The sequence below is a fragment of the Grammomys surdaster genome, unplaced genomic scaffold, assembly GCF_004785775.1.
Source record: "Grammomys surdaster isolate TR1022 unplaced genomic scaffold, NIH_TR_1.0 126158, whole genome shotgun sequence".
Lineage (NCBI taxonomy): Eukaryota > Metazoa > Chordata > Mammalia > Rodentia > Muridae > Grammomys > Grammomys surdaster.
Genome location: NW_021620966.1, coordinates 2,169,580 through 2,194,260, shown reverse-complemented (window position 1 = coordinate 2,194,260; position 24,681 = coordinate 2,169,580). Strand labels below are relative to the sequence as shown.

Sequence of the window (24,681 nt, the reverse complement as noted above, 5' to 3'; positions counted from 1 at the left end):
CGGGCGGAGGGGACATTCTGGGGCTCGGGATCCGGGGACCCGGCAGAGCCAGGGGTCCTCGCGGCCCGCGGGCGCAGGTAGAGAGCACCCAGAGCGCAGGTGGAAGCGCAGTGTGAACCCGCAGTGGTCGCGGTGACTCGGGAGCGGGCCCGGCTTCTAGAGTGGTGGGAGCCCGGCGCATCGTGGGCTGAGAGCGCGGCCCCGCCGAGCCATCTGGGTGCAGGCCCAGTGGGACGTACAGGTGGCCCCCGGGGACCGGCGCCCCGGCCCGGGCATGAGGCGCGGCGGGGCCGGCAGGAGCCGGAGGAAGAGCCGCCGCGGCTGTTGACCCGGCTGGCCGGGAGCGGGGAGAGATGCGGAGCCGGGCTGCCAGCGCCCCCCTCCCAACGCCGCTGCTGCCACTGCTACTGCTGTTGCTGCTGCTGCCACCGTCGCCACTGCTGGGAGATCAAGTGGGGCCCTGTCGTTCTCTGGGGTCTGGGGGACGCGGCTCCTCTGGGGCCTGCGCCCCCGTGGGCTGGCTCTGCCCAGCCTCTGCTTCGAACCTCTGGCTCTACACCAGCCGCTGCAGAGATTCGGGCATTGAGCTGACCGGCCACCTGGTGCCCCACCACGATGGCCTGAGGGCTTGGTGTCCAGAATCAGGGGCTCATATCCCTCTTCCGCCATCCTCTGAAGGCTGTCCCTGGAGCTGTCGTCTCCTGGGTATCGGAGGACACCTTTCTCCACAAGGCACGCTGACCCTGCCTCAAGAGCACCCTTGCTTAAAGGCCCCACGGCTCAAATGCCAGTCTTGCAAGCTGGCACAGGCCCCAGGGCCCAGGGCTGGGGAAGGATCACCAGAGGAATCTCTGGGTGGGCGACGGAAAAGGAATGTGAACACAGCTCCCCAGTTCCAGCCACCCAGCTACCAGGCCACAGTGCCTGAGAACCAGCCTGCTGGTACCTCTGTTGCATCCTTAAGAGCCATTGATCCAGATGAGGGTGAGGCGGGTCGACTTGAGTACACCATGGATGCCCTCTTTGATAGCCGCTCCAATCATTTCTTCTCCTTGGACCCAATCACTGGTGCTGTTACCACAGCGGAGGAGCTGGATCGGGAGACCAAGAGCACCCATGTCTTCAGGGTCACTGCACAGGATCATGGTATGCCCCGACGGAGTGCCTTGGCCACACTTACCATCTTAGTGACTGACACCAATGATCACGACCCTGTTTTTGAGCAGCAAGAATACAAGGAGAGCCTCAGGGAGAACCTGGAGGTTGGCTATGAGGTGCTTACAGTCAGGGCCACCGATGGCGATGCCCCTCCCAATGCTAACATTCTGTACCGCCTGCTGGAGGGGGCTGGAGGCAGCCCCTCAGAAGTCTTTGAGATCGATCCTCGCTCTGGGGTGATCCGAACCCGTGGTCCTGTAGACCGGGAAGAAGTGGAGTCCTACAAGTTGACAGTGGAGGCGAGTGACCAGGGTCGGGACCCAGGCCCACGGAGTTCCACAGCCGTTGTTTTCCTGTCTGTGGAAGATGATAATGACAATGCCCCCCAGTTTAGCGAGAAACGTTATGTGGTTCAGGTGCGGGAGGATGTGACCCCAGGAGCACCTGTTCTCCGAGTCACGGCCTCGGATAGAGACAAGGGCAGCAATGCCCTGGTGCACTATAGCATCATGAGTGGCAATGCTCGGGGACAGTTCTATCTGGATGCTCAGACTGGAGCCCTGGATGTGGTAAGCCCACTTGACTATGAGACAACCAAAGAGTATACACTGCGGATACGGGCTCAGGATGGTGGCCGTCCTCCACTTTCCAACGTCTCTGGTCTAGTAACAGTGCAAGTCCTAGACATCAATGATAATGCCCCCATCTTTGTCAGCACCCCCTTCCAGGCCACTGTCCTAGAGAGTGTTCCTTTAGGCTACTTAGTTCTGCATGTCCAGGCAATTGATGCTGATGCTGGTGACAATGCCCGCCTCGAATATAGCCTGGCTGGAGTTGGGCATGACTTCCCCTTCACCATTAACAACGGCACAGGCTGGATCTCTGTGGCTGCAGAGTTGGACCGTGAAGAGGTCGATTTCTACAGCTTTGGTGTCGAAGCCCGGGACCATGGCACCCCAGCGCTCACTGCCTCAGCCAGTGTCAGTGTAACCATCCTGGACGTCAATGACAACAATCCAACCTTTACGCAACCAGAGTACACAGTGCGGCTCAACGAGGATGCTGCCGTGGGCACCAGTGTGGTGACAGTGTCAGCCGTGGATCGAGATGCTCACAGCGTCATTACCTACCAGATCACCAGCGGCAACACCCGCAACCGCTTCTCTATCACCAGCCAAAGTGGTGGTGGACTGGTTTCCCTTGCTTTACCACTGGACTACAAACTCGAGCGGCAGTATGTGCTGGCAGTGACTGCCTCAGATGGCACAAGGCAGGACACAGCTCAGATCGTGGTGAACGTCACTGATGCCAACACCCATCGTCCCGTCTTCCAGAGCTCCCACTATACAGTAAACGTTAATGAAGACCGGCCAGCAGGCACCACAGTGGTACTGATCAGTGCTACAGATGAGGACACAGGGGAGAATGCCCGAATCACTTACTTTATGGAGGACAGCATCCCCCAGTTTCGAATTGATGCAGACACTGGGGCCGTTACCACCCAGGCTGAGCTGGACTATGAGGACCAAGTGTCTTATACCCTGGCCATCACCGCTCGGGACAATGGCATTCCCCAGAAGTCTGACACCACCTATCTGGAGATTCTGGTGAATGATGTTAACGACAATGCTCCCCAGTTCCTCAGAGACTCCTACCAGGGGAGTGTCTATGAGGATGTGCCACCCTTCACCAGCGTCCTGCAGATCTCAGCCACTGACCGTGACTCCGGACTGAATGGCAGGGTTTTCTACACCTTCCAAGGAGGAGATGATGGAGACGGTGACTTTATTGTAGAGTCAACATCGGGGATTGTGCGCACACTGCGGAGGCTGGATCGTGAGAACGTGGCCCAGTACATCTTGCGGGCATATGCAGTGGACAAGGGGATGCCACCAGCCCGAACACCCATGGAAGTGACAGTTACTGTCCTGGATGTGAATGACAACCCCCCTGTCTTTGAACAGGATGAGTTCGATGTATTTGTGGAAGAGAACAGCCCCATCGGGCTGGCCGTGGCCCGGGTCACAGCCACTGACCCAGATGAAGGGACTAATGCACAGATCATGTACCAGATTGTGGAGGGCAATATCCCAGAGGTCTTTCAGCTGGACATCTTCTCAGGCGAGCTAACTGCCCTGGTAGATTTGGACTATGAGGACCGGCCTGAATACATCCTGGTCATCCAGGCTACGTCTGCTCCCTTGGTCAGCAGGGCTACTGTCCATGTACGCCTCCTTGACCGCAATGATAACCCTCCAGTGCTGGGCAACTTTGAGATTCTTTTCAACAACTATGTCACTAACCGCTCAAGTAGCTTCCCCGGGGGTGCTATAGGCCGTGTTCCTGCCCATGACCCCGATATCTCAGACAGCCTGACATACAGTTTTGAGCGAGGAAATGAACTCAGCCTGGTCCTACTCAATGCCTCCACTGGTGAGCTGAGACTGAGCCGGGCACTGGACAACAACCGGCCCCTGGAAGCCATCATGAGCGTGCTGGTATCAGGTAAGGAAGATTCCCAATGATGTTGGGGTGGGGAATAGTCCTTTAGGGAGGTCTTGGCAGCCACTGGAGGTGGAGTGCCATCCAAGAGGAGCTGGTGACCGAACTCTCTATCCTGTAGATAGCTCAGAGGCTGAGAGATCGGGAACCTGGCCTGAGAAGAAACCCCAGGAATCCTGGCAGCTGGCACAGGCCCCGCCTGCTGCCCCAGGCTGGGCTGGACTGCTTTGGTTGGCTGCCCCCTGCCTACCAGACTGTGACGTGGTGGGGGAAGTGTTGTGAGACTGCCCTGACTATGGCTGCCAAGAATTGTGGAAAAAAAGGGCGCGTGGAAGTCTGGAAGGCCCAAGAGCTGGGGGTGGGGGAGGGAATACCTTGGCAAGTTGGCTCCTCAGCACCCCGCACCCCAGCACCCTCCCTCGTTAGGATGGTCCTGTGATCTCACACAGCCTTTGGTGGGTCAGAGGGCTTTAGGGACACAGGATTCCACTAAGGGGGTCAGGACCCTGCCGCCCTCTTCTCTCTCCCTTTGGCTCTCAGTAGAGCTGCAGAAGAGACTGACTTGGACTTTGTCTCCAGCATTCCTTTTCCCTCCAGGCAGAAAGAGTCTGCCCTGGCCCCCCCACCCCCCTTCAGAGCTCCAGGCAGGAAGTGAAGCGCATTGTCTCTGTCCAAACAGACATCACTGTCCTGAGTTCTTGGTTGGGGTCTGGCTTGGGGGAAGGGCAGTAACAAGGCCAGGGCAGATGGACCTTTTGGGCCCCTAGAGTCCACATGGCTTGTTCTTGGGGTGCTAGGCCTCCCATACTGACTATGATGGCCTGGTCTCAGGAAAACAGACATGGGGATCAGAGTGCACCGGAACTACTGAGCTTTGAGGCCAGAGACTCCAGGGCCCTGACTTGGTGGGGAGAGAACAGATTTCTAGGGGCGTGGGAGCCTGGCCAGAACCCAGCCTAGGCATTCCTGCTGCTTGGTGAAGCGCTCAGCCTGCAGACTCCCCAGACAGCAGGACTTGGGGAAGGAAAGCAGGACCGGGTGATAGTATGCTATCCTTTCTGTCAGCTCTGGGGATGAGATGCAAGGTGGGAGTGAGACAGACTCAGTGGCCAAGTACTTTCTAGGAGCTGGGGCTTGGAGTGAGGAGGAAGGGACTGTTAATGATTTTTCCAAGGGCTGAGGCCAGGCAGCCCACTCTAGGCAGCCTTTACACATCAGAGGAGGGAAGATGGCCTTAGCCCTCTTCCTGTCCTACTTCTTACTGGACAGACACTTCCTGGTCCCACCCCTCAGGTGGCTGCAAAGACCAGGGAGGAAGAGCTCTCAAAGGCTGTGGGTCAGGCTGGAACCACCTGAAGCTTGAGTTCCTCTCCAGGAGAAGGAAGCCAGGCATACCCTCACCCGAGCCTGGCACTAGAGGCAGAAGAAAGGCCTCTCCTCCTGCCCTGCATCCACAGCCTTCAGTAGTGAATCTGGCTAGATGCCTAGGGGCTGTGTGGAGGACAGCTCTGCTTAGCCTCTGCCTCTTCCCAGGGCACACAGCCCTGTCACGGCCCTCTAGGCTAGAGGGAAAGGCCCAGGCAGCAGCTAGGGCCACTGTGGCTCCCTTTCTGCCTTCTGCCCTTGTCCCCTCCCCCATCAGCCCTGACCCTTAGAGTCAGTCACCAAGGCAACCCCAAAGTTCAGGAGGCTGGGTGAGGGGGACTGACGCCCACTGTCCCTTTGTCTTCCTTCTCTAGTTCTTTGTCTCCTCCTTCCCTCCCACCCTGCCCATGGGGACCCTCCTGCACTGCCTGTCTGTCACCTTCTCCCCAGCTTCTGTGTCTCTTTCCTTCTCCTACGTTTCCTCCACTGCTGGCTCTTTCCCTGCGTCTTTGTCTTGCCCTATTGGCCCCTGTGTTTAGATCCTGCCTTCCCTTCTTCCCCCTGGCTGCAGCTGCCCCAGCCTGGGCTCCATGGTTTCTGTAGCCCAAATGGCCCCGGCTGCTACCTTCTTCCGACACACAGGAGAACTTGCCCAAGGCCTGCTCACCTCCCAGACAGCAGAGCCTCTGCCAGAAGAGGGAAGGCTGGGAGGCTGACTCTGGCATCTTTTCGGGTGCAGCTGGCTGAGGCCTAGACCAAGGTGGTATTTCCTGGGTCAAAGCCTACCCCAGCTCTCTCTTCTGTCTAAAACAAGTCAGGCAATGTACCAGCCACTCCTATTCCCAACCTGCCTTTGCACCTGAGGAGTGACCCAGGTCAAGGCAGGGAGGAGGGACAAAGAGGAAGGAGAAAGAGCAATGGGTTGGTTGCTGGATTGGGGACAATAGCAGAGGGGCAGGTGGCCACAGATGGTGGGCCAGATGGGAAGCAGCAGAGACATGCTGGGTGAGGGGCACAAACAGGCCTGGGTTGGTGGACGACAACATGGAGGAGTGTTGCTTCCCAGGACCAGGGGATGGCAAAGATTCTCTTGCTCGTTGGTCCAGGAGCACTGTATGTAGAGTCCTATGTTGCTTTCAGTCTGGAGGGAACATACCTTCCAGAAAACACTGGGCTGTGACATCAGCTCCTGAACCCAAGTGCAGGCTTCTGAAAGGAGGCAAAGGAGTCTGATCACCACAGTGACCTCTGGGCAGGCTAGAGGGCTTGGAAGACTGTGGCCTGCTGTCTTGGTACCCTAGGCAAAGCAGGGGAAGCAGTGGTGAGCGGCAGTCACAGCAGCAGGCTTGTTAGTGAGAGCAAGCGGATCACAGCAGTGAGGCTGAAGGGTAGGTAGGCAGTGGGCCCAGGGCATCGCTGAGATGGGTGCCTGCCTTCAGTATGCCCAAGGTGGCAGCCACTTGAAGTGTGACATGTACAGAATAGGGTCCCATATCCCTTTTCTGCCCCATCGTATCTTCTCTCTCTCTCTCTCTCTCTCTCTCTCTGTGTGTGTGTGTGTGTGTGTGTGTGTTTTCTTTTTTCCTTTTGGGTTTTCAAGACAGGGTTTTTCTGTGTAGCTCTAGCTGTCCTGGAACTTGCTCTATAGACCAGGCTGCCCTTGAACTCGGAGATCCTGCTGCCTCTGCCTCCTGAGCACTGGTATTAAAGGCGTGAGCCACCACCTAGTTTGCTGTCGTGTTTTCAAGATACGTTTATGTACAAGGGATTCTCATCAGCATCTTAATTTTTACTGGACACTCACTATGTGTAAGGCATTGTATTAACTAGGAATGCCCCGTGTAACCCTTCCAAGTCATTTCCCTTTCTCTGCCTCCCAGTTTTCATTTTTAATCTAAACAAAGTCCGTTGCCATGGGTATGCACGTTCAGGTGTGCATGGCCCTTCTGAGCATAGGGTGCGCGGGCGGAGTGAGACACCATTGGCTGTGTTAGCACGTAGCTGTCTATAAGTGAGTGTGCTGCCTAGGGGTATGGCAGGCAGACCATTAGGTACAACTTGGTGAGCCAAGTGAGTGATGAATGCCTAAGAGGCCCTGGTGCCATAAGAGAGACCAGCCCAGTGAGGCCAGGGTGAAAAGCTGCCCGGTCTCTTCTGTTTCTGCCCAATTCCCTACCCCCGCCCACCCTTTCTCCAGCTTGAAGCAGTGTGTGGTGCTGCCACTGGCTGAGGTGACTCAGCTGGATTTCTTGGGGTGGGGACCCCCAGGCTACCCAGAGTTGGGTGGGCAGAAGGCTCTGTGTAGGAGGTGTTGCCGTGGGGCTAGCAGGCTTGCATAGGAACACTTATGGAGTTGAGTGCAAGGGGAACCTGGCACCTCTGACCAGATTCATCGTCCATACCCAACCTGCTACAGCATGGTGAGAGGCAAGGTTATCATGGGACTGAGATGTACGGGTAAGGGGTGGCAGTCTCTCATGGTACTCTGGGCCCTCTAGAAACTAAGCAATGACAAAGCACAATTTTGGAGCAAAGAAACCCAAGGACTGGTTTCAGGGGACAGGATGTATACTGAATAGGGTGAAAGGCAGAAAAACTGGAAGGCAGTTCATGCATCATGCCAAGAGTATTGAGAAAACACTCAAAGAACAGTTTTTGAAAAATCTCATTTCCTTAAGCACATATGGGGTAACCCTCTCAAGGAAAGACTTGTCCACAAGTGATACATTTCACTGGCTACCTTTATGCTATCTAGATAAAGGTTTTCTTGGGTACCTTGCAGGATATGGGCTGGATTTTAGCCTACTTGCCCCTTCTATTCCTGATGCTTCCTCCCCCTGGTGCTCCTTCCTCCTGATGATCCCTTTTATTCTCCCTCCTCCTGGTGCTCCCTCCTCCTGGTGCTCCCTCCTCTTGGTGCTCTCTCTTCCTGGTGCTCACTCTTCTGATTACTCCTTCTTCCTACTGCTCCCTGCTCCTGATGCTCTCTCTTCCTGGTGCTCCCTCTTGGTCTCTCTCCTCCTGGTGCTCTCTCTTCTCATTAGTCCTTTGTAGTGCTCCCTCCTCCTGGTGCTCTCTCCTGGCCCTCCTTCTCATCATTCTTTTCTCTTGGTACTCCCCACTCCTAAGGGTGCCCCCTTGTCTCAGTATTTCTTCCTGATGGTACTCCCTCCTCCTGATACTCCCTCTTCCTTGCTCCTTTTCCTTGACTCCTCCTCTGTCACACAAACCTATTCCCGCCTTTTCTCTAAGCCAGGGTCTTGTGGCTTGGCACATCTGCTTCTGCCTACCCCAAGGCCGATGTTGATCCATGTTGCTTCTCTTTAGATGGTGTCCACAGTGTGACGGCCCAGTGCTCACTACGTGTCACCATCATCACAGACGAGATGCTCACACACAGCATCACCCTGCGCTTGGAAGACATGTCTCCAGAACGCTTTCTGTCACCACTGCTGGGACTCTTCATTCAGGCTGTGGCAGCCACGTTGGCCACACCCCCAGATCACGTGGTGGTCTTCAATGTGCAAAGGGATACTGATGCTCCAGGAGGCCATATCCTCAACGTGAGCCTGTCAGTGGGCCAGCCTCCAGGACCCGGAGGTGGGCCACCCTTTCTGCCTTCAGAGGATCTGCAGGAGCGCCTGTACCTCAACCGCAGCCTGCTCACTGCCATCTCAGCGCAGCGCGTGCTCCCCTTCGACGACAACATTTGCTTGCGGGAGCCCTGCGAGAACTACATGCGCTGCGTGTCTGTGCTGCGCTTTGACTCCTCCGCGCCCTTCATCGCCTCCTCTTCGGTGCTCTTCCGGCCCATCCACCCTGTCGTGGGTCTGCGCTGTCGCTGCCCACCAGGCTTCACAGGCGACTACTGCGAGACAGAGGTGGACCTCTGTTACTCAAGACCTTGTGGACCCCATGGGCGCTGCCGCAGCCGAGAGGGCGGCTATACCTGCCTCTGTCGCGACGGCTACACGGGTGAGCCTAGGGCAGGGACAGTGGGGGCGGCCCTGCAGGGCTGACGCTCTGGTCCAAGCACAAATCAGGCTAATAATGGGGCTGCCTCGGTCCTTCCAAGAGTATAAACGATAGGTCCTTCAGCCGTACTTAGATCCTACTTGCTGTTTGACAGCTGCCTGCTTAGTGAGTCGGAATGAGGATCCTTATGTTCACTGTGCATGCCCACACACCCGCACCCACATTGGCACATGCTGCCTGCACACAGACCCACTAAGACTGTGTAATTGAGGTCAGTCCGGCACCTGGGTTTGTGTTCCAGCTTTACCACTAATAGCTGTGTGAAAATGACCAAACTACTAAGCTTCTCTTCCCACAGTATCTGAGATGGAGATAACCAATTTATGTAGGTCAAAGTTGCTTGTGAGGATTCATGTCAATAATTTGACAGGAAGAGAAAGCTGGCTTGGGTGGTGAATGTTGGCTTTTGTTTGAGGAAGTCCTGAGATGAGGCGACTTGATCCGGCTAGAGGTGTTGCTGGCCCAGGACCAGGCCTTCATAATGCTGAGTGAATCCCTTCATTAACCTGTAGGCAGAGTGTCCCCACCCAGGAACTGGAGGAAGGCCCTGAAAAGCAGGGGTGTGGAGTCGTGGGAGTTCCAGGACACTGGGCCTGTGTAGCCCTGAGCAGCAGGGCTCCATTCCTGCCTTCCCCATTGGTCTGTGGCTACAGGTCTCTTCACACCCTGCCCCACCCCATAGGCTCTGCTGCTCCTCAGCTATTGCTCCTTCTCCTTCCCAGACTCCCAGGGTTCCCGTCCTCCAGCGCCAGCCGCACTGGCTCTGCCAGGAGCGTAGGCAGGCTCGGTGCCTCCTGCTGCATCCTCCTGCTCAGAACTTGCTAGACTTGACTCTTCTGTGCTGCTGCTTGGGGGTGGGGGGAGAGGGGAGGGTGCGTTTGAGAGAGGGGAGGGGAGTCTTTGTCCAGGAGGATGGGGAAGGGGGCTCAGAGTAGGCGAACAACAGTTTCCATGGAAACAAGAGCCAGTCACTAGGCACAGGGAACTGAGAACCTATCTCTAGAATCAGAGTTGGGAGGGAGAGAAGGGAGTGGATTTTCCCATCTGATAATCTGAATTTTCAGTCCCCTGATTCCTCGTCTGTCCTCAGGCTCAGGCCCGCTCTCTCTCAGCCTTGTTTCTGTGCAGGGGTCGGGGGGAGATCCTCAGTTCAGACCCTACTGTTCTGTTCTTGAAGTGGGGGAGCTCCAGCTTCACACCATCGGCCCCAACCCATAACTCAAATAGACATGGAAACCCTGTCACATCTCTAGGGAAGAAAACTGATCTCTGATCCTGACGGACACAAAAGCAGGAGTGGGAATGGGGGAAGGACAGGGGAGTGGGGCTGGCACAGCACTATGCTGTCCTCTAGGTCCTTCCTGTCTTGGCATTTGCCTCTGCAGGGGCTAGGGCCTGGGGACCAGGGTTGCCAGCAGGTGTGGGAAGGCTGAGGAGCTTTGAGGAGCTTGCAGCAGAGCATCTGTGGCACTACAGAGAGAATAGTGTGATGGCCAGTAAGAGGAGCTGGCGTGTCATAGATTCCAGAGGAGAAAGTCACTGAGATGAAGTGAGAACACACAGGAGAGTCCTGAGGATGGGGAGAGGTCACAGGAGATGTTACCAGGGACACATTAGACTTCTCACCACTGGATTACCCAAGAGAGACAGTTTAAAACAAGAAAGGTTAATTTTGTCTCTTGGTCTTTGCAGTTTCAGTTCTGGTGGCTGGTCCTTCACTGTAAAGCAGGACATCTGGTTGGCGAAGCGGCTCACCCAGATGAGAAGGGTCTGGGGGATCACACTCCCAGTGACTTGCTTCCTCCAGCTCCTAATGTTTCTGATACCTCCTAAAATAGCTCCCTCAGCCAGGACCAAGCCTTTATTATATGAGCCGGGAGAGAGAGGGACATTTCATATTCAAACTATATCAGGGGGACCATTGCCTTCTCTTCAGGCCTCACCCTGCTTGCCTTTTCTCCCCAGGTGAGCACTGCGAAGTGAGCGCCCGCTCAGGCCGTTGTACTCCCGGTGTCTGCAAGAATGGAGGTACCTGTGTCAACCTGTTGGTGGGAGGCTTCAAATGCGACTGCCCCTCCGGGGACTTTGAGAAACCCTTCTGCCAGGTGACGACACGCAGCTTCCCAGCCCGCTCCTTCGTCACCTTCCGTGGCCTGCGCCAGCGCTTCCACTTCACCCTGGCCCTCTCGTGAGTGACGAGGCCCTGGGGTTGCAGGGCACGCTTGAGAGTGTGGGGTACCTCCTGGCCTAGTAGATGGGGTAGCAAGTCAGTGAACATACCGGGAACAGTCAGTTGTTGACAGAGCACTTGTCTGCTTTGCCAGCAGGCTGCCTTCACCATCAGGATCTGGCTGGCACTCTTCCCCTTGAGGATGGGGAGCCAGAATGCCAGGGTTTTTGTGGGCTCGTTATCTGCATTCTGACTCCATAGCCTTAGCCAAAGTGCCAGTTTTGCTGTTGCTTAGATGTCTGGGGTACTGGCAGGCAGGTGGGTGCCTCCTTCCTTGCCCCATGACCAACCCCCTATACAGGTTTGCTACCAAGGAGCGTGACGGGCTCCTTCTGTACAATGGGCGCTTCAATGAGAAGCATGACTTTGTGGCTCTTGAGGTGATCCAGGAGCAGGTGCAGCTCACCTTCTCTGCAGGTGAGCCCAGCGCCTCATGCCTTCACCCATCTCCTAAGATCTTGTGTCTCCGAACCTCTGACCTCAAGCCACGCACCTCCCCTCCCAGTCAAACCTGGACCTGACCTCCATCCCTAAACCTACCCACTTCTCTGCCACCCCCAACTCTCTTCCTGTGACCCAGCTTACCTGGTCCTTTCTCTAGGGGAATCAACCACCACTGTGTCTCCATTTGTGCCTGGAGGGGTCAGTGATGGCCAGTGGCACACAGTACAGCTGAAGTACTACAATAAGGTGGGTCTGGGCGAGGGACGGAGGAGTTAGAGGGTCCTGTTGTTGGTGTATGTGCTTTTCTAGACCAGGATGGTATTGTGAGTGGTGGGGAAGGCTGCTCATAGCTCTGTGCCTGGGAAGAGGGAGGGGTGTTTTTGCAGGGCACCTCCATCCCTCTGGGTGGTCCTTGACTGTGGGTGCATGTGTGTGGAAAGGTGCAGCGCTGTGCTGGTGTCTCGGCTGGGTTGTCTACTGTCTCCCTTCTCTGTCCACAGCCACTGTTGGGTCAGACAGGGCTTCCCCAAGGTCCATCTGAGCAGAAGGTAGCTGTGGTGTCTGTGGATGGCTGTGACACAGGGGTGGCTCTGCGCTTCGGAGCTACGCTGGGCAACTACTCTTGTGCTGCCCAGGGCACCCAAGGAGGCAGCAAGAAGTAAGTGGGGAAGGGGGGCAGGAGCTAGGGTGAGGGTGGTGTGGGTTAAGGGGATAGGGGTTAAGGGGAGTGGGAAGCAGTCAGATGCACCCCTTCCCTACACTCGTACTGTTGGGGAATTAGAGTCAGCTCTTGGTGGGCTATGAAGGGAAGGAGTATGAGCTGAGAGCACATCTGTCTATATTGGGGTACCTCTACTTCCTGGGCATGGTTCTAAAAGGGCCTCTTGGCCTTGGCCCAAGTGCTCCCTTTCTTGGGCCTAGTAGCAGGGTATGGGATAAGAGAAGACCCATAAACTTAAACCCCTCTGTCTTCACACTTTCGTCCCCTAGGTCTCTGGACCTGACAGGGCCCTTGTTGCTGGGTGGGGTGCCAGATCTGCCCGAGAACTTCCCTGTCCGGATGCGGCACTTTGTGGGCTGCATGAAGAACCTCCAAGTGGATAGCCGCCATGTAGACATGGCCGACTTCATTGCCAACAATGGCACTGTGCCTGGTACGAGGACCCGGGGGCAGGGGCAAGGCCGGGAGCTGAATACCAAGAGGACCGGCTGTGCATGACATGGGGACACCAGCCTGTGTGGTCTTCCAGTCACTGCTGCTGGTTTTCAGACCCTGGGGTCTTTGAGTCCCTTTCTCTCCGTTCCAGGATGCCCCACCAAGAAGAACGTGTGTGACAGCAACACTTGCCATAACGGTGGCACCTGCGTGAACCAGTGGGATGCATTCAGCTGCGAGTGTCCGCTAGGCTTCGGGGGCAAGAGCTGTGCTCAGGGTAGGATTGGCAGCTGCCACAGGTTGGGGCCTGGGTGCTGTCAGTTGTCTGGGATCATGGGCAGGGCTTGGGGCAGGCTCTGGGCAGGGCTCTCTGCGAGCTGGGCTGTGGGTGGAAGAGCGTGTCTGGGCAGAGTAAGGAGAAGCTAGGCAGGAGACAAAGGGCCTAGTCAGAGACAGGCCCTGGGCACAATGTAGGGCGGGCCCGGAACAGGTAAATTCTCTGAAGGGCAGTCACTGAGAGGATTGGATGTGAGGGGAGGCGAGGGTCCGGCTTTCATGGAACCGCCACGCTTCCGACTCCACTGCTCTGCCCTTGAGTCACTTTTTATCTACCTTCCCAGAAATGGCCAATCCCCAGCGTTTCCTGGGTAGCAGCCTTGTGGCCTGGCATGGCCTCTCTCTGCCCATCTCTCAGCCCTGGCACCTCAGCCTCATGTTCCGCACACGCCAGGCAGATGGCGTCCTGTTGCAGGCCGTCACCAGGGGGCGCAGCACCATCACCCTGCAGGTGATGCAGGGCACGTGGGAGTGTGGCAAGCCCTGGCTTGGCTAGCATTGTAGGAGCCTTCAGGGGGTTGGACCCAGGTGGCTGGGCAGGGTTTGGCAGAAGCGAAGAGTTGGCTGGGCCCATTTGGCGTGTCAGTACTGCCACCTATTGGGCTTAAGGGAAATAAGCAGTCTCCTCTGCCTTCATCCAGGCAGATTGGAAGAGCCTGTTGAGGTGGTCTGCTGATTTTTTTTTCTCCTCTTGTACAGCTTCGGGCAGGCCACGTAGTGCTAAGTGTAGAAGGCACAGGACTCCAGGCGTCATCTCTGCGTCTGGAGGCAGGCCGAGCCAATGATGGTGACTGGCATCATGCACAGCTGGCACTGGGAGCTAGCGGAGGCCCTGGCCATGCCATCTTGTCCTTTGACTACGGGCAACAGAAGGCAGAGGGCAATCTGGGCCCTCGGTTGCATGGGCTGCACCTGAGCAATATTACAGTCGGGGGAGTTCCTGGGCCAGCCAGCGGTGTGGCCCGTGGCTTCCGGGGCTGTTTGCAAGTGAGTCTCCTCCCCTGACCTCCCATCCCATTCCTACCTGGAGGCCTGTTCCACTGAGGGCTAATGCTGCCCTTATCTCTCCAGGGTGTGAGGGTAAGCGAGACACCTGAGGGTATCAGCAGTCTGGATCCCAGTCGTGGGGAGAGCATCAATGTGGAGACAGGCTGTAGCTGGCCAGATCCCTGTGACTCGAATCCATGTCCCGCCAACAGCTACTGCAGCAACGACTGGGACAGCTATTCTTGTAGCTGTGATCCAGGTATGCTGAGGATGCTGGGAAATGGGGCCGGTGGCACGGGTCACACTCTGTCTAATATGTGGCCAGTCACATCTTCTCTGAGCCGTCATCTCCTACAGGGGGATAGCCATCTGGTACAGTGCTCAGAGTGGAAGTAGATAAAAGGTGTTAGATGGGAGAGAATGCCAGTAGAGGGTGGGCCCTGAACCTTTCTGATCCTTCTTGCCCAGGTTACTATGGTGACAACTGTACAAATGTGTGTGACCTGAACCCATGTGAGCACCAGTCTGTGTGTACCCGAAAACCCAGTGCACCCCACGGCTACATCTGCGAGTGTTTACCAAATTACCTTGGGCCGTACTGTGAGACCAGGTAGGTGGGTCAGGGCTTATCTCTGGTGTCACTCTGAGCCCTCAGAGTCTGGCTGAGCTGCAGCTGAGGCTGAAAGGACCACATATGGTTGAACCCAGTGGGAGGAGATGTAGTGGCAGCGGGGGCTCATGCCTGTTTGGATGTCTTTCTGCAGGATTGACCAACCTTGCCCACGTGGCTGGTGGGGACACCCCACATGTGGTCCATGCAACTGTGATGTTAGCAAAGGCTTTGACCCAGACTGCAACAAGACAAGCGGCGAGTGCCACTGCAAGGTGAGAGTCCCAGATGCACCCCGACTGTGGCACCCTGGCCTGTGACTTCTGGCCCTACAGAGAAAGCAGAGGAGGAGGGATGGGCCTTCCTCCAGAGAGTCAAGAGCCCTGTGCCTTTGCCATATCAGGCAGGCACGTGGTTGTCTGCCCTTATGTCCGGCTGTAGAGGGATCCAGGACCAGTATTGAGTCAGTGAGCCCTGACTGGCTATATGAACCGTCTGCAGCCTATTCTGAATGTTTGGTTTCTCACTGATGAGTTCAACTCTAAGTCTTTACCTGCTGTTGAGAATGTTGAATCCTTTTCCCACAAGGACCTTGGGTAGGGAAGACTCTCTCCAGGGAGGCCAAAGCTTGAAGCTCCACTAGCATCCAGGAAAAGACATCTTGATCCAATGACCCCTGCTTCTTCCCTACTAGGAGAATCATTACCGGCCCTCAGGCAGCCCCACTTGTCTCTTGTGTGACTGTTATCCCACGGGTTCTTTGTCCCGAGTCTGTGACCCTGAGGATGGCCAGTGTCCGTGCAAGCCTGGAGTCATTGGGCGTCAGTGTGATCGCTGTGACAACCCTTTTGCTGAGGTCACCACCAATGGCTGTGAAGGTAGGGCTCTTGGGACATGTAGGCTCTCTCCTCACTGTATGCTAAGAGCTTTCGTTCCAGAGGTTAGAAATGAGGCTGCCCACGGGTCGGGGATGTGGAAGGAAGGTTGCGGGGCCTGGATGGAACTGCTTATAGGTGACCATGTGCTCTTCTCCATAGTGAATTATGACAGCTGCCCACGGGCCATAGAGGCTGGGATCTGGTGGCCCCGCACGCGGTTCGGGCTACCTGCTGCTGCCCCTTGCCCCAAAGGCTCCTTTGGTAGGTCTTAGAGGACTACAGTATGATATTGAACACCTGGCCTTTACTGTCAGAGGAATAAAGACAGCTCCCGGGGCCTCACTTTCTGGTTTCTAGCTCCCAGAGACTCAGTGTCTCACCTTCCTTCACTCACTCACCCCTCAACCTAGGCTGACCAAATGTGCCTGTATCCAACCCAAACAGAACTGTTGAAAATCCTGCATGTTCTGGGAATGGGGTTGGGAGCTAAACTCAAAGGCAGATTGCACAGGGCACCTGTCTTCCGCTAACTCCCTAGTACTGGAGTTACCCCACAGTAAAGGGAGGCAGTCCTGAGGAGTATGGAGTGCTGGGTACTATCCCAAGGAGATCCAGATTAGCAGTGCACAGGATTCATGGCTAAGGAGTAGCGGAATGCAAGGGAGTAGCTGGATGGACAGGCATAGTGATATCTTCGGGGCGTGGTGGCAGAGGTTACATACCTCTGTTCCTTTGACCATTGTACTGATTTTGCTGAGATGTTTTGGCTCTGGTGTTCTGCATACCTGCCTTCTTACTTTCTTTTGGGCTGCTTGTTCTTGTCTGGCTCATGAGGTACTCCGGGCTTCCTCTGTCCCCCTAAGCCCCGCCTTCTTGGCTTCTTCCCTCCAGGGACTGCTGTACGCCACTGTGATGAGCACAGGGGTTGGCTTCCCCCAAACCTCTTCAACTGCACATCAGTCACTTTCTCAGAGCTAAAGGGCTTTGTAAGTTGACCCCTTGTCTTCTCCTCTTTTTCACACCCTTATCTTTGGAAATGGAGCTCCTGAATCCTGGCTCCTGTTCTCCTGAGAGGCCGCCTCTTCCCCACCTACCTCTTGAGGCCCTTTTACTCCACAGCCGCAGTCACCTCCATTCTGTCTGACTCTCTGCAATTCTGGTCCTCCATCTAGGCTGAGCGGTTACAGCGGAACGAATCAGGCCTGGACTCAGGACGCTCTCAGAGGCTAGCCCTGCTCCTGCGCAATGCCACCCAGCACACCTCTGGTTACTTTGGCAGTGATGTCAAGGTGGCTTACCAGCTGGCCACACGACTCCTGGCTCATGAGAGTGCCCAGCGGGGCTTTGGGCTATCTGCCACACAGGATGTGCACTTCACTGAGGTGGGGCTTGAAGTGGGCTTGGTGGGGCCCAGTGAAAGATCCTGCTCGTGGAGATCTTGGGGGAAAGAGGGGAATACTCCCCTACTGGAAGGTGGCTCACCCCTGGCACGAGGCCTCCATGACAGCCTGTAAGCCATGGCACAGTACAGTTGATTAAGAGTACCTCCTCCTACCAGTAGCAGGATCCTAGTACCTAGCAAAGGCTGCTTGCATTGAGGTGTAAGCTGACCCGAAGCAGAGTCCTACCTGTTATACCAAGAGCTCAGTCTTTTCAGGGAACCCAAGAGTCATGCAAAAGAACAAGGTGTGCGAGCACACACTGGGTGGCTCTGATTTAAGGTGTGGAGGAAGGGTTAGAGGCGGGGTACCCATGCTGGAAGTGGACAGTCTGACACACAAGGCTTCCCAGGGGAGAGTGTGGGGACTGCTGAGGGAGGGACAGAGTGGGCGGGTCCAGACCAGACCAGGCACAGCCTGGACTTGGTATGAGGTTGACCACAAGCATATGCCACTGTGACCATGCCAATCTCCAGAATCTGCTGAGGGTGGGCAGCGCCCTCCTGGATGCAGCCAACAAGAGGCACTGGGAACTGATCCAGCAGACAGAGGGTGGCACCGCCTGGCTGCTCCAGCACTATGAGGCTTACGCCAGCGCCCTCGCGCAGAATATGAGGCACACCTACCTAAGCCCCTTCACCATCGTGACACCCAACATTGGTGAGGTGGTGCTGGCCTGTGGGGGTGTGTTTGAAGAGAGTCCTGCCCCTGTTTCAAAGGGCAGCCACGCTTAGGGCCTGCCTGCCTCACTTGGTGAGTGACTTGTGACCATGTTCCTTTCTAGTCATCTCTGTAGTGCGCCTGGATAAGGGGAGCTTTGCTGGGACCAAGCTGCCCCGTTACGAGGCATTACGTGGGGAGCGCCCCCCAGATCTTGAAACCACAGTCATTTTGCCAGAGTCTGTCTTCAGAGGTCAGTGGGGAACACAGATGTGGTAGCGGCCTGGTGTGGGACACCCATGCAGTGCCAGCTGAGTGTGGCAGCATTTACTTTCAGAGATGCCCTCGATGGTGAGGTCTGCAGGACCTGGCGAAGCCCAGGAGACTGAGGAGCTGGCACGGCGGCAGCGGAGACACCCAGAACTGAGTCATGGAGAGGCAGTGGCCAGTGTCATCATCTACCACACCCTGGCTGGACTGCTGCCCCACAACTATGACCCTGATAAGCGTAGCCTGAGGTAAGCGGCCAGGAAAAGGCCTGGGAGGTTGGGGTTACAAAGGGAACGTGGAAACATCTCCCATTGATGAAGGCGTCTTGTGGCTGATTTGGTGACTGTGTACCTTTCTCTCATCAGAGTCCCCAAACGCCCAGTCATCAACACACCTGTGGTAAGCATCAGTGTACACGATGATGAGGAGCTCCTGCCACGTGCTCTGGACAAGCCAGTCACTGTGCAGTTCCGGCTGCTGGAGACAGAGGAGCGAACCAAGCCCATCTGTGTCTTCTGGAACCATTCGATCCTGTGAGCCTATACCACTCTTCTTCCTATGACTTTGGACCAAGAGTCCAGGTTCCTGGCTGCCCACCCCTCTTCCTCCCTGACTCTGTCTTCCTCTTGCAGAGTCAGTGGCACTGGTGGCTGGTCCGCCCGAGGCTGCGAAGTTGTCTTCCGTAACGAGAGCCATGTCAGCTGCCAATGCAATCATATGACAAGCTTTGCCGTGCTTATGGATGTGTCCCGACGAGAGGTTGGACTCACAAGGATAGCCCAGAGTGGTGGTGGGGGGAACCAAGTCAAGGGGCTGGGTGCTCAGGCCCTGGTCTTTGTGATTCCCTGCCACTCATCTCTCAGAATGGTGAGATCTTGCCACTGAAGACCCTGACATACGTGGCCCTTGGAGTCACCTTAGCTGCCCTGACCATCACCTTCCTCTTCCTCACCCTTCTTCGTGCCCTTCGCTCCAACCAGCATGGCATCCGACGCAACCTCACAGCTGCCCTGGGCCTGGCCCAGCTGGTCTTTCTCCTGGGGATCAACCAGGCTGACCTCCCTGTAAGATTCTTCCTCTCCTAGAGACCCTCCCAACTTCCAGCCCCACCAGGGCTTCTGGCGTCCCCTCTGTGGCCTCTCCCATCCCTCCTCCCATAGCAATGAATGAATAAAGGGCCCATTCCAGCACCTGGCCCACAGTTTGCTCTTCTCTAGTTCACTCATAATGTCCCAGAGACCCGGATGTTCTTGCCTATAGTCTGGGCTTCCTCCGAGGCAGCGCACACCACCAGGCTTCCCCACTGCCTCCCCTCTGCCTCCTGGGTGCACTCCTTGTATGGCTGCCTTGGTTCCTGATCCACGTCCTGGCCTTCAGTTTGCTTGCACAGTTATTGCCATCCTGCTGCACTTCCTGTATCTCTGCACCTTCTCCTGGGCTCTGCTGGAGGCCTTACACCTGTACCGGGCACTCACAGAGGTGCGAGACGTCAATGCCAGCCCCATGCGTTTCTACTACATGCTGGGCTGGGGCGTTCCTGCTTTCATCACAGGTATCCTGGCTCCACCTTCATGCATGTACCCCCAAACCCATAGCTCAGGTCCTAAGAATTCCTTCCCCCTATACGTGGATAAGCTGGTATTAGGTATCAGGGGCTGGGCTTCTCTTTGGAGAGGGGAGTGGGCAGATGGTCCTTCTGTCTGTTCCACACCTGGGTGTGTGAACTCTGATGGCAGCATAATTGCCTCCCCCCCGCCCCCAGCATCTTGTCTTGCTGTCTCTATGCTCCAGGTCTCGCTGTGGGCTTGGATCCTGAAGGTTATGGGAACCCTGACTTCTGCTGGCTCTCCATCTATGATACACTCATCTGGAGTTTTGCTGGACCAGTGGCCTTTGCTGTTTCGGTAAGTACTAGAAAGCGATTTAGGGTAAGCAGGATGAGAGGGTCCTATAGCTCTCCTTTAGGAAGAGCTGAGGTTTCTGGGGCCCCTGGGCAGGGCAGAAGCTGTCTCCACTCTCTGGTCCTCTCATGCCCCTCTCACTGCCCAGATGAGTGTCTTCCTGTACATCCTGTCGGCCCGAGCTTCCTGTGCTGCCCAACGGCAGGGCTTTGAGAAGAAAGGCCCTGTGTGAGTACTGGCAGGTGGCTGGGCACAGGGCGGGTGTTGGTATAGAGGGCATCATGGCAGGAGTCACATATGCTCTGTCCTCCAGCTCAGGCTTGCGCTCCTCCTTCACTGTCCTCCTGCTGCTGAGTGCCGCGTGGCTGCTGGCACTGCTCTCTGTCAACAGCGACACGCTCCTCTTCCACTACCTCTTTGCCGCCTGCAATTGTGTCCAGGTACCTGGCCCTGCCCTACTGAGTAGAAGAGAGCATGCCTGGGGGTGAGGTGCCTAGTGTGTCAACCATGGCTATCTCTGCCTGCCAGGGCCCCTTCATCTTCCTCTCCTATGTGGTGCTCAGTAAGGAGGTCCGGAAAGCACTCAAGTTCGCCTGCAGCCGGAAGCCCAGTCCTGACCCTGCCTTGACCACTAAGTCTACGCTGACCTCGGTGAGGGAACCCAGGTCTGATGGAAGGGGAAGCAGGCCCGAGGAACCTGTTTGTTCTTTGTACTTTTTGACCTGGGCATGTTTTTTCCCATCTCCGCACACCGTCATGTTAGTAGGAGGGGGTGAAGTGGCGTGTGTTCCCCTGGGAGGAAATGCTATCACTGAGTAAAAGGGTTTTTGACTTAGGGGAGATGCAGGCAGAGATCGGTTGTCAGGTGGGATACCCTGTGCCTGAGAATTCCTCATGAATTTTGATAAATTTCCTGTCTCCTAGAATATTCTCAGGAGACCGTTCCAAGAGCCATTTTTTTTTTTTTAAAGCCCTTATACAAGTCCAGGGCATTTGGAGTGTTCAGTGCTACACAGCTGTGCTATAGCTGTGCCTAGTGCTAGGCCCCACAGTGAAGGCAACACAGAAGTGTACCTTCCAATCCCTGGGCATGTGGGAGGTAGGGCTCGGGGTAAGTTCCTGGGACCCTTTACTTTCTAGCCTGGGGCCATTCCCTCCCACTCATCCAATCACTGTCTGTCTCCGGCCTAGTCCTATAACTGCCCCAGCCCCTACGCAGACGGGAGGCTGTACCAGCCTTATGGAGATTCAGCAGGCTCATTGCACAGTGCCAGCCGCTCAGGCAAGAGTCAGCCCAGCTACATCCCCTTCTTGCTGAGGTGAGCCCGGGAAATGGGAGAGCTGGGAAAGAGGGAAAGACTGTGCATGCTAAAACCAAGACCAGCCAGCTGCTAGGAGCTGAGTGTCTCAGACTGTGGCCAACACAGTTCACAGTTTAGACTAGAAGCAGTAAGGGACACAAGGAAGGACCTGGGAGTCCCACCAGCGAGGCCAGACTGACCTCTACAGCATGGTCTTCTCTTTTTAGGGAGGAGTCCACACTGAACCCTGGCCAAGTTCCCCCTGGCCTAGGAGACCCAAGTGGCCTATTCCTTGAAGGTCAAGCCCAGCAACACGGTGAGGACAGAGGCCCTGGATGCCTAGCAGGGCAGGGACCTGGCTTTTGCTGAGGGTGGGCTGGGGCAGGTGGGACAGTTGTGATCCCTCCCTGACCTCCCAGATCCTGACACGGACTCTGACAGTGACCTGTCCCTGGAAGATGACCACAGTGGTTCCTATGCTTCTACCCACTCATCAGACAGCGAGGAAGAGGAGGAGGAGGCCGCCTTCCCTGGCGAACAGGGCTGGGACAGCCTGCTGGGTCCTGGAGCTGAGAGACTGCCCCTTCACAGTACCCCCAAGGGTGGGCCAGCACCAGGGCTGCAGCCATTGGGGGGCAACAGAAGCCTAAGAGGCCAGGGCTTCTTGGAAAATAGAACTGGGTGGTGGCTATCCTAACTGTCTACCCTCTCTGGGACTCACTCATAGGCTTCCTTTCTTTGACAGATGGGGGACCAGGGTCTGGGAAGGTCCCTTGGCCAGGAGACTTTGGGACCACAACAAAGGACAATAGTGGTAGTGGGCCCCTTGAAGATCGGCCACGGGAGAATGGAGATGCCCTAACTCGGGAAGGGTCTCTGGGACCCCTTCCGGGCCCTTCTACCCAACCTCACAAAGGTGAGTGAAGAGTCTCTTCCCTCTGCTTCACTCTCCCATCCTCTTGCTGGAGCTGTTAGGATGCCCCATCTCATGGTACCCACACTTTGTACCCAGGCATCCTCAAGAAGAAGTGTCTGCCCACCATCAGCGAAAAGAGCAGCCTCCTAAGGCTGCCCCTGGAGCAGGGCACAGGATCTTCTCGGGGCTCCTCCGCCAGTGAGGGCAGTCGGAATGGACCTCCCCCCCGCCCACCACCTCGCCAGTCTCTCCAGGAACAGCTAAATGGGGTCATGCCCATCGCCATGAGCATCAAGGCAGGCACTGTGGACGAGGACTCATCTGGCTCTGAGTGAGTCGGGTTGGGTGGGAGGGACAGGGTGTTACCTGCAGAGGTCCTCGCTGGCCCAGAGATGCCTCTGAGCTTCACCAGGCTACTCTGCTTGCCAGTTGAAAGACAGTTGGGTTAAGTGGAGTCCAGCTCCCTGTGTGCCCAGACAACATGGTGCTCTGTTGGGGGTATACCAGACCCCCTGGGCTTTATGTGCAGCCGCCGTCCCCGGTAGTGTGAGAGGGTGGGAGCTGGGGCTGCTTTTCTGTTTCTTTCTCTGGTGGAAGCTGCTCACTGTCCCCTCTGTTGCTCCAGCTAACCCTCTGTCTGCCTTCTCTGCCACTCTCCTCTCCTGCCTCTCCAGATTTCTCTTCTTTAACTTCCTGCATTAACCCTGGGCCGGTGTTCCTTCGTCCCCTCCCCTGCTGCGCTCATGCCCCAATCCTGTCTTCTGCTTTATCCTGCCCCTGCTCCCTACCGTCCACCTGCCTGCCGAAGCAGCAGCGATGAACCGTCCATCTGAGGAGCCTGGGCCTTGCACCTATAAGGCCATCTAGTGCCAAGTCCCTCCCCCACCTCCCCCTCACTGCACTTTGGACCCTCGGGGGCCAACATCTCCAAGACAAAGTTTTTCAGAAAAAAAAAGGAGGAAAAAAGAATTTAAAAAAGGATCTCCACTCTTCATGACTTCAGGGATTAATTTTTTTTTTATACGCTGGAAATGGACTTCCCTTTCCCTTCCCAAAGAGGATAGGACCTCCCAGGATGCGTCCCAGCCTCTCTTCAGTTTCATCTGCTGTGCCTCTGGGAGGAGAGGGACTCTTAGGGGTCCTGCCCCTCATTTGCCATCACCAAAAGGAAAGGACAAAGCCACATGCACCAGGGGTGGGAGCCCCTGCAAGGCTGCACCGGAGAGACGGACAGGCCTCAGATGGTGAGGGGTCAGGACAAAAAATAAATAAGTAAAGGCACTTCCCACCGACCAGTTCCACCTCTCCCAGGAACTGGTAAGCCCTGTCCGGCCAGGGGCAGAAGGACTCATGGCCCCTGGACCCCCCAAATGCTGCATGAACCGTTTTTTAAGGCAAAGCCTGTGTCCCCAAGATGGGGACTGACTACCCCAGCCCCTCTCCTTTTCCTGGACTCTGGCCATGAGCTACAGCCCAGGTGTTTGCTCAGTTTGCTGACCCCAAAGTGCTTCATTTCTCCTGCCCAACCTCGTAGGGAGGGCCAGTCACTGTTGAGTTGCTTCTTTGCTGTGTGGGCGGCACCAGGAGGAAGGGTAAGCACAGAGCTGGCTTGGTGTCCCCGAGGGGCCTCGAGTACAGGTTTCAAGTCTGGGTTCTGGTGTCCACTCACCCCCTCCCCGCCAAATCAGACAAATGCTGTTTTGTCTGACCTGCTGTGGCCTCTGAGACATGTTCTATTTTTAACCCCTTCCTGGAATTGGCTCTCTTCTTCAAAGAACCAGGTCCCCATTCCTCCTTGTCCCCCTACTTGACCCCAGTTCCCTGTGAAGAGAGAGTTAATATATTTTTTATTTATTTGTTTTTTTTTTGTTTTTTTTTTGGTGTGTGTGTGTGTTGGGATGGGTTTCTGTCTGGCCCCAGGGGGTCTCATGTGGCCATCGCAGGCTGGTGAGTACCTGGCAGCCCTGGATTTGGGGCCTACCATCCTTCCTCGCTCCATTTGCTCCCCTTGGTTTTTACCAACCACCGTTCATTTGAGTCGTCTTTTCCTCTAAGCATGTACTCCAGACTTGTCACTGACTCCCCTCTAGAGCAGGTGGTAGAATAAAGGCTCTCGGCAGGAAGAATGTTCCTGTTCCTCACCATGGCTGGTCTCTGGCTTTTCTGCCATGGATTCTCACCTGCCCACCACCCTCTTTCCCTCAGCAATTCCTGTGAAGGGTTAAAAATTTAACTGGATTTAAAAAAAAAAAAACTACTGATGACTTGACTTAAAAAAATACAAAGATGCTGGATGCTAACTTGATACTAACCATCAGATTGTACAGTTTGATTGTTGCTGTAAATATGGTAGAGTTTTGTTTTTCTTTTTCCCCCATACTACTGAATAAACTAGTTCTGTGCAGGAACTGTGTCATCACTGGCTTCTGTATAGCAACCTGGGTAGAGGCCTGGATTTTGGGAAACAGGGTAGATAGAACCTTGAAGATCCGG

General features: G+C 55.8%; 1 protein-coding gene across 1 annotated transcript; it reads left to right on the top strand.

Annotated features, from left to right (window-relative positions):
- The first annotated feature begins 353 nt into the window (after nucleotides 1-353).
- On the top strand, nucleotides 354-24,556 carry Celsr2 (cadherin EGF LAG seven-pass G-type receptor 2). Its single transcript, XM_028757254.1, has 34 exons — nucleotides 354-3,663; nucleotides 8,353-9,000; nucleotides 11,026-11,248; nucleotides 11,592-11,707; nucleotides 11,892-11,980; nucleotides 12,235-12,392; nucleotides 12,725-12,888; nucleotides 13,042-13,167; nucleotides 13,511-13,677; nucleotides 13,926-14,213; nucleotides 14,298-14,472; nucleotides 14,682-14,823; nucleotides 14,978-15,098; nucleotides 15,518-15,701; nucleotides 15,861-15,962; nucleotides 16,593-16,687; nucleotides 16,874-17,083; nucleotides 17,617-17,800; nucleotides 17,925-18,053; nucleotides 18,138-18,318; nucleotides 18,436-18,603; nucleotides 18,703-18,829; nucleotides 18,934-19,134; nucleotides 19,448-19,622; nucleotides 19,862-19,974; nucleotides 20,120-20,199; nucleotides 20,285-20,411; nucleotides 20,500-20,622; nucleotides 21,163-21,290; nucleotides 21,500-21,588; nucleotides 21,692-21,874; nucleotides 22,018-22,188; nucleotides 22,285-22,519; nucleotides 23,000-24,556. Exons 1-34 carry the CDS (start codon nucleotides 354-356, stop codon nucleotides 23,019-23,021), a joined length of 8,754 nt encoding a protein of 2,917 aa, XP_028613087.1. The 3' UTR covers nucleotides 23,022-24,556.
- Nucleotides 24,557-24,681: the final 125 nt, after the last annotated feature.